General features: G+C 38.7%; 2 protein-coding genes across 9 annotated transcripts in view; one reads left to right on the forward strand and one right to left on the reverse strand.

The window, feature by feature from the left end:
• Positions 1-14648, reverse strand: part of RGL1 (ral guanine nucleotide dissociation stimulator like 1) — a 291840-nt gene that overhangs the window by 271271 nt on the left and 5921 nt on the right. Inside the window, exon 1 of one of the 8 annotated variants that reach the window (XM_055110611.2) lies at positions 2836-3221. The exons of 4 other annotated variants lie outside the window; for them this stretch is intronic. The gene's annotated coding sequence lies outside the window, so the exon portion shown is untranslated. Of the gene's footprint in view, positions 1-2835; positions 3222-14648 lie in introns of those variants that run through there. 3 more of the 8 variants (XM_055110624.2, XM_055110613.2, XM_055110631.2) reach the window with 3 other exon arrangements.
• On the forward strand, positions 7829-10321 carry APOBEC4 (apolipoprotein B mRNA editing enzyme catalytic polypeptide like 4). Its single transcript, XM_063603563.1, is given in 1 exon segment — positions 7829-10321. A coding segment is annotated over 1 exon segment (1104 nt). The 3' UTR covers positions 8933-10321.

Raw genomic sequence — 14648 nt, forward strand, 5'->3', positions numbered from 1 at the left:
GATTTGTAGACAAAAAAGGAAAGCAACATAAGGAAAATGGAAGTGAGGTACAGAAACAGCTGGATTTGTTACACCCCTGATTTGAACACAGTTTGAACAGTTGGCTGCCTTTGGCCAAAACTTGGCGATTGGTACAAGAGTAGGTTACAGTCTATTTACATTCCAGTTAGGTTACAGTTCGCTGAGTACGAAGAAACCTTTAGGCTGAACTTAAAATATGTAAGGAGGCAGCTTTAGGCTAAACTTAATTTAACAATTCCCCACCTTTTGGTCAACCTCTCAATTTTGACACTGACCAAAACTTTAGGCATTGAGGTCACTCGGTTACCATCATAAATGTACTTATTTGGTCTCAGATCCTACGGGGAAAGAGCAGAACAGTTGGTTTTTAAGGTGGGAACATGGATTTCAGGTTACTTTTTTGTAAGAGTTAGAGAGCCAAGGGGACTTCCTTGTGCTGGAATCTCCTGTTTTCATGAGGAAAAAAAAAAAAAGACAAGAAAGAAAAAACTTGGTCTGCTTTGGGATCTATCTGTTTCCTTAAAATTTTAGTTTATGTCACATTTAGCATGAGTGACTCCATTTAGGTTTGGTCTGGTCGGCTGGGGCCTAGTGTACAAGCTTAGCCCAAAATAATGGCCTCCCATCACTGTTTAACATATGGTTTGGAAATGTCAATTGGTCCTTTCCCACAGAGAGTTGGAAGCCTTCTTTAGAGCATCTAAACAGTCTCTGGAAGTAAAGATGGTGCCTTTACCTTATACTTTTCCTCAGCTTAAGTTTTAGGAGTCATTTTTAATTCTAAACATTTGCTGCTGTTTCCCCTAGGATAATGAGGAATATCAACATGGAGGAATTCTAAGAGAAAGTCTGTGGTGTTAGCAAATTAAGGGTGGCCCTACAGAAAGCTCTCTGCTGTTAAGACTGTGCTGCCACCTTGTGGCCATCTTGTTTATGACCCCCGAGCTCGAAGATCCACCCTCTCCTTTTTTGTCTCCTTTTGGTCTCAACTCCAGTGCTTTTCTTATCTCATCTTTCCCATCTAACTCCTTAGTGAGCTCCATGAAATCTACTTAATCTTCTGATCTTTACTTGAAGCTTGCTTTCTAAATTCAGTTCCTTTTATCACGTAGTTTGTTACTGCTACATGAATTTGAGCATTGTTGTTCAGTGTCAACCAAACTGCTACTAAAGTGATGAATTATATAATTACTTGGGTACGGTAGGTTCAAATAAAACTTTAACATTTTAGCAATAACTTATAAATATTTTACTTCCTGCCACCCAAAGAGAAAGTTGCCTTATAAGCAGTAACTAGCAACACACAAGCCATCTTGGATATACCCCAAACTGGGTTGTCAGAACATAGATTAATAATTTTTGGAGTGCCAAACTGAGTAAATGTCTCTTAAAAATTTAGATCATTGCAGGAGAGTTTAGTCTTTGTAAATCTTCTTCATTATAATCTCATAATATCTTTATATAAATAATATACATCATAACTCATCTGAATGAAGATGAAACATGGCAGATTAAAAAAGGAAGACAGAAGAGAGAAGAAAGGAGTCTGTTGGGGAAGCTAGACATTTCTTCCAAGCATCTCCTTTCCAATACACGTCAATTTCACTGTGAACAGGAACCATGGTAAAGGCCTTTCGTTTCCTCCTGATGAAGTTTAGTCTTAAAAGTCATTCGGTGCAACCTAAATGGAATGTTGCCAACTTAACATTCCTTGGAGTCTTCCTACATCTAACAGACAACTACCTTTAAAGAATAATGACTAATTGGGGTTGCCTATCCCTAAAATCACCCTAAAATGCAATTGATAAATGTGCTAGTGGACAAAGGCTCATTTTTCCTGTTTCTTTAGGCTTAACCTTCCATAGGTATATCATTTGCTGAGCATCTAATCCACCATGGAAGGTGCACAGTGCACATGGGATGCTGGTGCAGATTTGGGGACTATATTTTTTGTCTTTTCCTCCCCTCACTGGAACCTGTCAGACAGCTAATACTTTCTTACAGAACTGAGCAGGCCCTCAGAACTTGATTCTTCAGCTAGCGGGAGAAAAACCCCAACATGTTCTCTTCAACAGTCAGCTATTATCCTTTTACCCAGCTTTTGATAAGTAATATTTTTAAGTAATGTTTGCAATAGATTGTCATTTATTAGGATTAAATAAAAGATGAGCTATGAGGATTGACTTTCAGTTCCATATTTACAAGTTCATTCAGTTAGAAGATGCAAGCAATGAGAAAAAAGGGATGACCCATGGCAAACTGTGGGGCAGGGACAGGATGCAGCAGTGACCACGTGCCAGAGCAAGCACCAAGGAAGATGAAACTGAAAATAACCAGCTGAGGAGTTCATGAATACACCTGAGGCCCTTAGGAGACAAAAACATCTCGTCTAGTAGGAGCACTCTGGATGAGAAAGGATGTGTGCTGTGGTGCAGACTGGAAGTCTGACAGTGGAAACAGGCGTGGCGAAGTTTCGAGAAGACAGAAGGTGCCCTCTGGGTGCTCAGTATCCCTGAGTTATTTTTAGAGTATGTCTGCTTACAGCCAATAGTTATTACTGGAATGTACACAATAGCGATCCCCACTCACTCCTTCAGGTGGCCTGGGAAAGAGGAATGAGGGAATAATCCAGAGTGATTGACAGTGAATTGTGACTATCAATGTGCCTTGTGTCTAGGAGATGATGTGGGGGTCAAGGGAGACTAAGGAAAAGAATGGAGAAGGACAAGTGGCTCTTCCGTTAGCCACAGAGAAGGGGCTACAACCGATCCTGGAACAAATCTTGTCTTAAACTGGAGGGAACCACATACATACCAATAGCAAGAGTCTTCCAGGCAATTTCTAAGAGGAGGGAAACCGCTAACACATAGCCTAGGTTTAGACAGAATCAAAAACACCCCCTTCAGGGACTATGGGTCTCTTGGAGGAAGTCAACTCTCTGCTCCCTCTCACAGAGGGCAAGCCTCCCAAGGAGAAGCCGTGGCACCCACGCAGGCAACAGAACCGCCAGGCCTGGCACCTACTCTAGACCAGGAGGAAGGTGCTGAGGAGCAGGCCCTCAGAACTTGATTCTTCAGCTAGCAGGAGAAAAACTGCAACATGTTCTCTTCAACAGTCAGCTATTATCCTTTTACCCAGACTGGAATATGCAGTCCTGTATATTTTCATCTTTGGAACAGGTGGCTTGATATGCAAATAAAGTAATAAGTGTCAGAGCTGTATCCTAGCAGTAGCTACTTTGCAAACGTTACCATGGCACCCATTCAACAGTGTTCTTAGAGGTAGCCACACCTCAGCAAGGGCTTTCTAACTTGGAACAGCAAAGTTCAAATGAACGAATAGACACAAACTGTGAAAGAGTCCTGAACCCATTACAAGGTGAATCTTTACAGCACAATTGCCCTCTGAAGCTACTTGAAACAGGGCATGGGACTTAAAGGAGAAAAAAAAGGAAATGGATCATCTCTTCTAATACCTGGAATGTGATCCAAGCCTGGAGACAAATTGATGGTAATTATAACTGCTAACATTTGTTTTTAGCTGCTAACAGATTGTGCACAGATTGTGAAGGGCAAACTCCATTCTCCAATTACTCCAGTGCAAACTGTGCTTTAACAGTACTCACTAAATCCTAGTTGAGTGAAATGAGAGCAGATTGTCCTTATGGTGTGGTTCATTTATGTTAAACTATGGAAAGCTGTCCTCCCACGGTCCCAGTCCAGGGGCCACTCACAGCCAGATGCAGAGAGCCCTCCAGCACGCTGGGCTCTACACATCTCTGTTCTTACTGCCAGCAAATCTGCTCTACAGAGTATAACATGTATTTCCCAAGCACAGACAAAGCAAAAGGAAAAGGGCTAGGCAGGAAGTAGGGACACCAGCTGCTGGGGAAACAAGTCTTAAGCAACCTGGCTTGTGAGCCAATCAAGGTTGCTAAAGTAGGTCCTGGGCCTAAACAGGGTACATTTCCACCTGGTTGGGGAGAATAAAATGACAGATACCAAAAGTTAACAAGATAATCTGTGGTCGATAACAAATTGATACAATAAACCATGAATTCTCTAAGAGTTCAAAGAGGGCAACAGTTCTTTCCTGCTTCCTCTTCAGATGAGGGTGATCAAAGAACAAGCCCAGAAAGACTCTGAAAAAGTGAAAACTTCACCAATAGGAAACTATAGTTGGTTGACACTGAAAAGTTGTCAGCAAGAATGAGACTACAGAGCTCCCTCCACTATGTGTCAAAGCCACAGTCCTCTCCATCTCCTTAAAGACAGTAATGATGTATCATTTCTGGCTAAAACAGCCACAGAAGATGGGGGTGCAAAGGAAGGCGTGCTTAGAAAAGCAATAGGGAGTTTCCATTTTGCTACCTTTATCTAAAAACACACAAAGACTTTTGTTTCCCAAAGGGGTAATTATGGGACCATTATATATAGTTAACTCCACATACACATCACCTTAAGAAATAGTAATAAAGACAGAAAAGTGCCTTTTGGTTCTGTTTCCATAACATTTAGCCAAATCAATCTGTAAATTGTCTATGGGTGAGTTGAAATTGTAATCTGAGCAGTAACCTGGATGTCCGGTGTACCACCCATAAGTCGACCACATCAAGGGCACAATATTAAAAAGCATGAGAGTTTGGGCTTGGTTTTGGCAAGTTCTGATGGAGAGATCCATCCAGCCTGATGAAGGCTAAGCAAGGAGGAGGTCCAGAGAGGAAACAATGCTCGGGAGTAAGCAGGAAATGGCGTCAGGTTCCAAGAGATCGTCCACTGCCAAGGGTTAAATCCAGCTCTCTAGAAGGAAAGCTATGACAAGGTCTAGGAAGCCTCAAGGCAGGAATTCAGTTACATCAGGAAAATATAGTACTAAGGAAAAAACAAAGCTAATGTCCAATCCTATGGATTAAGATGACATAGCAGAGGCTAGGAGAAATCTAGAATCTGGTGGGTATGTGGTGCCAGAGTTACTGCAGGATATTAGCCACTAAGATAATGGTGACATGAATAAAGCTACATTCCACCTACAGCTGGATTGAGGCTTTTAACATATTTTCTGCCCAGGATAGGATTAGCATAGGAACTCTGCAGGTTTCAGGCTAGAGATCAAGCTGTATCAAATACAGCAATGAATGAGTTGATCTGGGCTGAGGAAGACAGAAGGTGAACATAGCACTTCCATATGAGAGGCCATAATTTATTTATTAGCACAAGTATTCATACTTGTGATACGATAAGTGAGATTTTGAAAAGTGAAAAATATATTCTGTTGCAATGGTCAGTTTACCTCATTTAAATTTTCTGCCTTATCAGTTTTGTTATCTGACAAAGTTAAATGTAAAAAATGAAACCATAAATACTAGAAGAAAATATGGGGAATACTTAATTATGCTTTGATGAGGAAGGCATTTCTAAATACAATAAGAAAAAAAATCAGAGGAGTAGAGACTGGACCACATAAAAATGTAAAATTTGGTGCAATTAAAATAACATTGGCATAATTAAAAGGCTGTATAAACCAGGTAAAATATTAGCAACAAATGTGGCAGATTTAATATTCTTGATGCATAAAAATGTCTTGCAAACCAATAAGGAAAACCTCACACAAAAAATAGGTAAAAAATCAAATATATTTCACAGAAGAATAAATACCACAGACCAATAAGCATGTCAAAAAGTGTTCGACTTCACTAGAAATAATAAAGGCACACATTATAGCAACAAAAAAATACCAATGCTCCCTTCTCAAATTGGGATAAACAACATTGTAAGAGAATGTGATAAGATTGGTACACCTTCCTAGGAAGCGATTTGACAATGTTTGACCTAATACTATGATTTCTAGTAATCTATTCTAAAAAAAAAAATCTGATTCTTTATAATAAATATTATATAATATATGCAATAGATAATTTCTCACAGAAATATTCATCAAAGTGTTATAATAATTAAAAGAGGCAAGAAACTGAATGTTACAGTTACATAATAAAAAACTAATTAGCCATGAATATTGTGTTTTTTGTTTTTTGTTTTGAGACAGAGTCTCGCTCTGTCACCCAGGCTGGAGTGCAGTGGTGGGATGTTGGCTCACTGCAAGCTCTGCCTCCTGGGTTCACGCTATTCTCCTGCCTCAGCCTCCCGAGTAGCTGGGACTACAGGCGCATGCCACCACACCTGGCTAATTTTTTACATTTTTAGTAGAGACGGGGTTTCACCATGTTAGCCAGGATTGTCTCCATCTCCTGACCTCATGATCCACCCACCCTGGCCTCCCAAAGTGCTGGGATTATAGGCGTGAGCCACCACGCCTGCCCGAATATTTTTTTTAAAGAATTTTTAATAACATGGGAAAATGCTCATGGCACAATATTAAGTGAAAAAGCAGGGTATAAAACATGACTTTGTTTATATTATATGTAACATACACATATAGCAAAAAGACTGGAGGGAATAGACATGTTAATAGTGATGGAAGGCTGGACATGGTGGTTCACACCTGTAATCCCAGCACTTTGGGAGGCCAAGGTAGGAGGATCACTTGAGCCCAGGAGTTCGAGATCAGTGTGGGCAACATAGGGAGACTGTATCCCTCCTAAAAAATAAAAAAATTATCTGGGCATGGTGGTACATACCTGTGGTCTCAGCTATTTGGGAGGCTGAGGCAGGAGTATCACTTGAGCCCAGAAGGTTGGGGCCGCAGTGAGCCATGATCATCTCACTGCACTGCAATCTGAGCAACAGAGCAAGACCGTCTCAAAAACAAACAAAATAGGTAGCTCCTAGGGCATTATAGGAACAACGATAACTGAAGGAATATTTTTTAAAGGAAAAAATCATTACTTAAAGATCTCAGCTTTTTGAGTTTAACATCCCAGAAACTACTAATTTGAAATATTCTAAAGAACCATATTTGCTTTCTGTAACAGTAATTTTTCAAAAGTCTTCTAACAAGACCCACTCACGGGAAAGAAAACTCTTACATGTCAATGAATGAGTGTCCACAATCCAAAGAATACTCAAGTGGCACTTTCCTAAGAAGTCTCTATCATTAAGCAAAAGAGATCCCATGATCCTAGTCTCAAAAAAACCCCAAAAACCTCCAAATTATTTCCAGTGATTTTAAGAAAGTTGATGTTAAATGCAAGCACACTGAATAGTTCTGCACAATACATTAGATGTTAACATATTCTGAGAAGAAAGATCATGAACAAAATGCAAAACACTTTTTTGTACTTTTATAATTAGGAGTAATCTAGATAACCCTAGGATTTGTACTTTTACTACTAAGAGTTAATATTTACTGAGTCCTTACTATGTGACAAGCACATTAGTGAAGCATTTTATATTCATTCTGTTATTCAATGCTCAAGACAATCTTATCAGGTAAGTACTATTAATATCTTCATTTTACAGACAAGGAATCTGTGGCTCCCAAATGTTAAATAACTTGTCAAAGGCCACCAAGCTGATAATTGGCCAAGCCCAAATTTAAAACCAGACAGTCTGTTTCTAGAACTTGCATTGTTAACTCATTTGCTTTACTGACTTAGAATCTATGAAACAGGTAAAGTTGAAGAATGCCTTTCTCTTCTGTTTCCTCCCCATGCTCTAGGAGTCTCAATAAAGAATAATGAATCTTGAGCTTTTAAATCTATGCATATATCACTATCTTTATTGTGCTACTTCCTTTAAAGAAAGTATGGTTTAATAAATTAATGCACTGTCTTCAGTTTTTCCTGCGCTGGTTTTATATGTAATTTCTCTTCCTTGTTTAGGTTTGCAGCTAGAAGACAGTAAATCTAGCAATGGAGCCCATATAAGAGGAGTACCTAGCAAATCATGGAACAATAGTAAAACCATATTACTGGCTAAGCTTCTCTCTCGATTGCTCTAATTGTCCTTACCATATTCGAACAGGTGAAGAAGCAAGAGTTTCCCTCACAGAATTTTGTCAGATTTTTGGATTCCCTTATGGGACAACATTTCCTCAAACAAAACACCTCACATTTTATGAACTAAAAACTTCTTCTGGTAGCCTGGTGCAAAAGGGCCATGCTAGCAGTTGCACTGGGAATTATATCCATCCAGAATCAATGCTCTTTGAAATGAATGGTTATCTTGACTCAGCCTTATACAATAATGACAGCATCAGGCATATCATTCTGTATTCCAACAACTCCCCTTGTAATGAAGCTAACCACTGCTGCATCAGCAAAATGTATAATTTCCTGATTACGTATCCAGGCATCACTCTTAGTATTTATTTTTCTCAGCTCTATCATACTGAGATGGACTTTCCTGCCTCAGCATGGAACCGCGAAGCTCTCCGGAGCCTGGCCAGCTTATGGCCGCGGGTTGTTTTGAGTCCAATAAGTGGTGGGATCTGGCATTCTGTTCTCCACAGCTTTATTAGTGGTGTCTCAGGATCACATGTTTTTCAGCCCATTTTAACTGGGAGAGCACTGGCTGACAGGCACAACGCATATGAAATCAATGCCATAACAGGCATAAAACCTTACTTCACTGATGTTCTTCTCCAGACAAAAAGGAATCCAAACACAAAAGCTCAGGAGGCTTTAGAGAGCTACCGCTTAAACAATGCCTTTCCTGGACAGTCTTTTCAAATGCCGAGTGGACAACTCCAACCCAACCTACCTCCAGACCTCAGGGCTCCTGTTGCTTTTGTGCTAGTGCCTCTCAGGGACTTACCACCAATGCATATGGGCCAAAACCCAAATAAACCCAGGAATATCGTAAGGCACTTAAACATGCCTCAAATGTCATTCCAGGAAACTGAGGACCTTGGAAGGCTTCCCACTGGAAGGTCAGTGGAGATAGTGGAAATCACAGAACGGTTTGCAAGTAGCAAGGAGGCAGATGAAAAGAAGAAGAAGAAAGGGAAGAAATAAAATCTACATTCCTACAGCATGAAACCAATTACCAAGGGACTTATTAGATAGGCAATAAAAATCTGGAAACTTTCTCTCTCAGGGCTGAGCCAAGATGGAGATAAACTGATGCACTAAAAGCAAACCTTGAATTATTTACCATATCAACTATTATAAAGTTACACTATTTTAAACATAATCCAAAATGTTTCCATAAGCAACTTGATCTCTCTCCTTTATTTTGAAAGTGGCAGTATCAAAATGGAACCATTAGCAGCTTGCTAATATTTTGATGCAGAAAAGGAATCTCATTATTCTATTTTACTCACATCATCTTTCCACTACAAAAGCCCATGGACAAAATAGCTACCGAAATTTGTTTCGGTAAAAAATTTACTGTAAAATTGAAAAACAGCCTGAAGCTACTGACATTAAGTGCTGTTTGCAGGAGCAAACCAGTGATTTTCTATTAATTGTTAATCATGGACAGAATATTTTAGGCAGCTCATTTTTTTCTAAAGTGATTCAAAATAGTTTTGTGTGGGAAAAAGCTCTTCTGCTGATTACATATAGCTATAAAGATTAAAACCTAGCCACCTGCTCAGTTTGATCTTCCCCAGCTCAGACCTCTCCCTTCTGAGCAGATGATACAGGTAAGATGATACATGAGAACCTCCAATGGCTCCTGTCATCACATACTGTATAAAATCCAAGTTCCTCTTACTGGCTTTCAAGGATCCTCCTTTAACTTCCTGTTGCCTTGTCTCATCAGCAAGATCATAAGTACCTACAGGTCAAGCACTGTCTCTCCCTTCTCTTTAGCTTTTCCCTTAGGATCTAGCACATTACCCAGCAAAATGTGAGTAGCAAGGCTGAAATGACATCTCAATAACTTCACCAATGATTGTAACTCAGCATCCCTTCTCCATCCCAGCTGAAAGCCTGCTTCACCATCCTGCAAGAGATGTTTTTTCTTTTTGTTAGCATCCATTCCCCTTTCTAATGCAGCTCCCAATGCATAATGTGTGTTTTACTTCCCTCTTTCTGACTCCATCCTCGTCACCAGTGAATATTTGTACCTTCTCTTAAAATCTTCAAAACACACTTCTAGGAAGTGCTCCTTGATTAATCCTCTAAGCACTTAAATGAAAGCACTTTGCTTATGCTTATTTCACATTTGCTGCCACTTGCCTCTTTGAAATATGTAAAGATACATTACAAGAAAAATGTACATTTTCTCGTAACTTGCTATTAATTTTTTTCTTTATATATATATATAAAGTAATCCTAAGCTAATAAAAGAGTTTGCCATGACATTAAAACATTTAATACTCCACAAGGGAGGAGGAGAAAGAAAAACATATTTTAGGAATAGCAATTAGTATTGTGGTTAAAATAAACATGAATAAAAATTTTAAAACAAAGTTTTATTGTTAGCATACAAATTTTAATGGAATTACTGGAATATAGTTTTATTGTGGGTATATAGTGAGTATTATTTAAAGAAGTACTGTTGAGGTTTATTTTTATTTCATGAAATCCTATGTCCACAATTTGGGATACTGAGTTAAAAAGATCCCAACATGACAAATCCAGCATCTCTGATCATTATTAAAATAGATCCAATTTGTTGCCAGAAAATGGCAGACTACAACATGAACCAGGCTACAGAGAATCCAATTAGAAACATGGTCTGAAATAGATGATGAACTGAACCTGGATATCAGTGGTATATAACAAAAGGAGAAGTTGTCAGAACTATAGGAAAGAAAGTGCCTTTGGCAGTTAAACTTTTGTACTGGTTCGATAAGACTAGGGCTACAAAGAAGATTACTGACAGGTCGTAAGTCCAGGCCAATACAGCCAACCTTAGACAAAAGACTGTTAGAAGAGCATAAAGATATACTGTCCAAGGCAAGTAATCTGTTTCCTCATCTGTAAAACAAGAAATGTGGGCTAGTTCATCTTTAAGGTTCCTTTCAGCTCCGTCTGCTATAAGAAGGCATATAGCAAAGCAATAGTTCCACAAAGTGAGATCCTGCAGTGCAGTGATTAGCTTTCCTTGCTCACTACGCAGTGATTCTTGGTCATATCAGGCTGGCCGGGGATTGAGAGAGAGAAATTGGGTTGCTCCACCCCTCTTCAGCCAACTGGCAATGGTGATATGGAAGAACATCTCTGCCACCACACATATAGAACTAATGGAAATAAAGAAAATAGAAGTAAATTAAGGTAGCTAGTAATATGATGATCTGGAAAAGGCACTGGGATATATCCCAAGAAAACAATGAGACTGAAGAGAGGGACACATTATCTTGGTGAATCTACCAAGGTCCAGGGTTTGGGGGTCTTAGCTTTATATGCTCAACTACCTACTTAGTAAGAACAGGGAGAATGGATTTACTCATCGGAAGCAGGTTTGGATTAACAAACCTCTTGAGATTGATATGTAAAGACAAAAAACTAATGTACTGATTTCTAGTAAGACTTATAACTGGATATGCAAGCATATATTCAAGTCATCCAGGTTACATAGCCTCTCCATGTAGATAAGCTACATGGCAAGCCAAATTATCATAAGGTTGCCTTATGGATTAGAGGAGTCCATTATGTGACTCAAATGTTTAGTGCTATCAGATTCTGCTTTAGTAGTGGTGACTGACATCTGCTTAGAATGAAGTGGTGGATGGGGTATGCACAAAGGCATCTCATTCCTGGACAATGTTTGGGAGGGTCTAGGCAACAAGAGACAACACAAACCTCTATGACCAGCTCCTGTCATAGCATCGATTTTCTATGTGACTAGAAATCCATTTTCTATGTTTCATCAAGCTACAATCCAATTTATATAATACTAAATAGATTAGAATTCATCAAGCTATAATCTAATCCTGCTGATCGGACAGCAAATCCTATTTCTTTAAACTGCCGTTACATCTTTTTTATTCATAGTATAAGCAATCCAAAAAGTTTAACTCACAGAATGGAATCTTACTCTTCATATTGGTTTTTAAGGAAAGCCACATAAATAAATTTAAAAATTAAAAAAATAAAATAAAATAAATTTTAAAAGGAAAGCCACATCATAACCTATGCTAATTTAAAATAATATTATTCGGCCAGGCGTGGTGGCTACTGCCTGTAATCTCAGTACTTTGGTAGGCTGAGGCAGGAGGACTGCTTCAGCCCAGGAGGTAGAGGCTGCAGCGAGCCATGATCACACCACTACACTCCAGCCTGGGCAACATAGCAAGACCCTATTTCTAAAAAATAATATTATCATTATTACTAACATTGAGTGAGAGCTATATGTCAAGTATTTTTCTAAGCACTTACATGTATTAATTCATTTAATCCTCCCAATAATCCTATGAGGTAGATATTATTATAATAACTACTTTACATATAAGGAAATTGTGGCACAGATAATTTAAGTAACTGCCCAAGTAGTAAAAAAAGGCTGAGCTGAGCGTTAAACCCAAGAAGTCAAGCTCCAGAATCCATGTTCTTAATCATTATGCCTTAATGCTTCTCTAAATAATAACAATGCAGATTCACTACAAAGTCTGAAAGAATCCATATTTACTTAGGATCTGTCCTGTAGCTTTTCTGTCATTCTGCTCAAACCACAGTACCAATGGGCATCCTCTAAACTATGGAAGCCAGGTAGGCAGGGTGGGCTAGGGTGGAAAACTTTAGTAGGTTCTAGATCCCAGAACTTTGGCCCTCCCCCACTACCCTGTCGCCCAGGACCTCATGCCAAACATAATTCCCAAGATTATCTTATCTTAGGTGTCCCTGACTTTCAGGGATGTACTAAATCTGGGACCCAAGGCAATGGAACATTGTTTTATTGCATTGTTTAGTTAAAATTAAGTACAAATCATTCCTCAAAAAATTAAAGAGAATTAATATATCATCAGGCAATTCCACTTCTGGGTATAAAATCAAGGTCTTGGCCAAGCACGGTGGTTCATGCCTGTAATCCTAGCACTTTGGGAGGCTGAGGTGGGAGTATCGTTTTAGCCCAGGAGTTAAAGACCAGCCTGAGCAACATAACAAGACCCTGAATCTATTTTAAAAAGTAAAGTAATTTTTTTTTATAAAACAGGACCTCGGGCCAGGCGCGGTGGCTCACGCCTGTAATCCCAGCACTTTGGGAGGCCGAGGTAGGCGGATCACGAGGTCAGGAGATCAAGACCATCCTGGCTAACATGGTGAAACCCCTTCTCTACTAAAAATACAAAAAGTTAGCCAGGCATGGTGGCATGCACCTGTAGTCCCAGCTACTTGGGAGGCTGAGGCAGGAGAATCACTTGAACCCAGGAAGCAGAGGTTGCAGTGAGCCGAGATTGCACCACTGCACTCCAGTCTGGCAACAGAGTGAGACCCCATCTCAAAATAAATAAATAAATAAATAAATAAATAAATAAATAAATAAATATAAAACAGGACCTCAAAGAGATAGTTCTACACCCATGTTTATAGCAGTATTATTCACAATAGCCAAAAGGTAGAACCAAACCAAATGTCCATTGACAGATGAATGGATACCCACAATGTGGTATATACATACAATGGAATATTATTCGGCTTTAAAAAGGAAGGAAATCCATTCACCTGCCACAACATGGATGAACCCTGAGGACATTATGCCAAGTTAAATAAACCAGTCAAAAATAGGCAAACACCACATGATTCCACTTACATGTGGTAAGTAGAAAATGGTGGTTGCCAGGGGCTGGGGAGCAGGGAACAGGGAGTTATTGTTTAATGGGTACAGAGTTAATTTTGTAAGATGAAAAGAGGTCTGGAGATGGATGTTGGTAATAGTTGTACAACAATGTGCTTAGTACTACTTAATTGTACATTTCAAAATGGTTAAGATAGTGACTTTATTATGTCTATTTTATCATAATCTTTTTTAAAAATTGAATTACTAGTTGACACCTACTGGTCTCTCTAAATACAAAAAAAGTGACATCTTTTCTGTTAGACTAAATATTAGAAATCAGGCTCTATGTCTAGTCTCAAAATACAGAGATAAGGTAAGGAAAGTTCACAGAAATATCTAAAAAACAAATATCCTTTAAAAAATCATTACAATAACAAGGTTTTTTTAGGTTCACAATTTACAGCGCATTTCAAGCTGTTATATGGGTTTATTTAGGCCTTTGATACTTGGTTATATATTAATTTTTAGAAAAAAGTAAGTATTATAATTTGGAATAATGAAAAAGATACCGAAAGTAGAGAGTGGTTATTAAATGCACAAACCCCAGAATCTGACATACTCGGTTCCCACATCATTCTGCCACTTGCTGATTGAATATCATTGGCCAAATTATATAACCTCTCTGAGCTTTAGTTTACTCATTCATAAAATGGGAACACTAATTTCTAGGCTATAGAGCTACTCTGGGAATTAAATAATGCAAGTAAAGGGTTTATTTACCAAGTGTCTGACACACAATAAACGTATTAAGTGGTTGCTATTACTAATAAAATATGAACAGGATAAGGACAAACAGTAGGAAATTATAAGGATTGCAGGATCTTTCAAATTTTATCAAACCTATGAGTCTTAGATAGTTGACTTCTTATTTTCTTTAAGAAGTTAAGATATGCTACTAGAATTTGTGATAATCAGGTTGGGGAAGAAAAAGTTGATTTCAATGTTTTGCTTAAAGAGTTAATAGTGGTAATGAGAAAAGAAAAACGTCCATGGTCATGGGAG

Source organism: Pan paniscus, chromosome 1, assembly GCF_029289425.2.
Source record: "Pan paniscus chromosome 1, NHGRI_mPanPan1-v2.0_pri, whole genome shotgun sequence".
Taxonomy (NCBI): domain Eukaryota; kingdom Metazoa; phylum Chordata; class Mammalia; order Primates; family Hominidae; genus Pan; species Pan paniscus.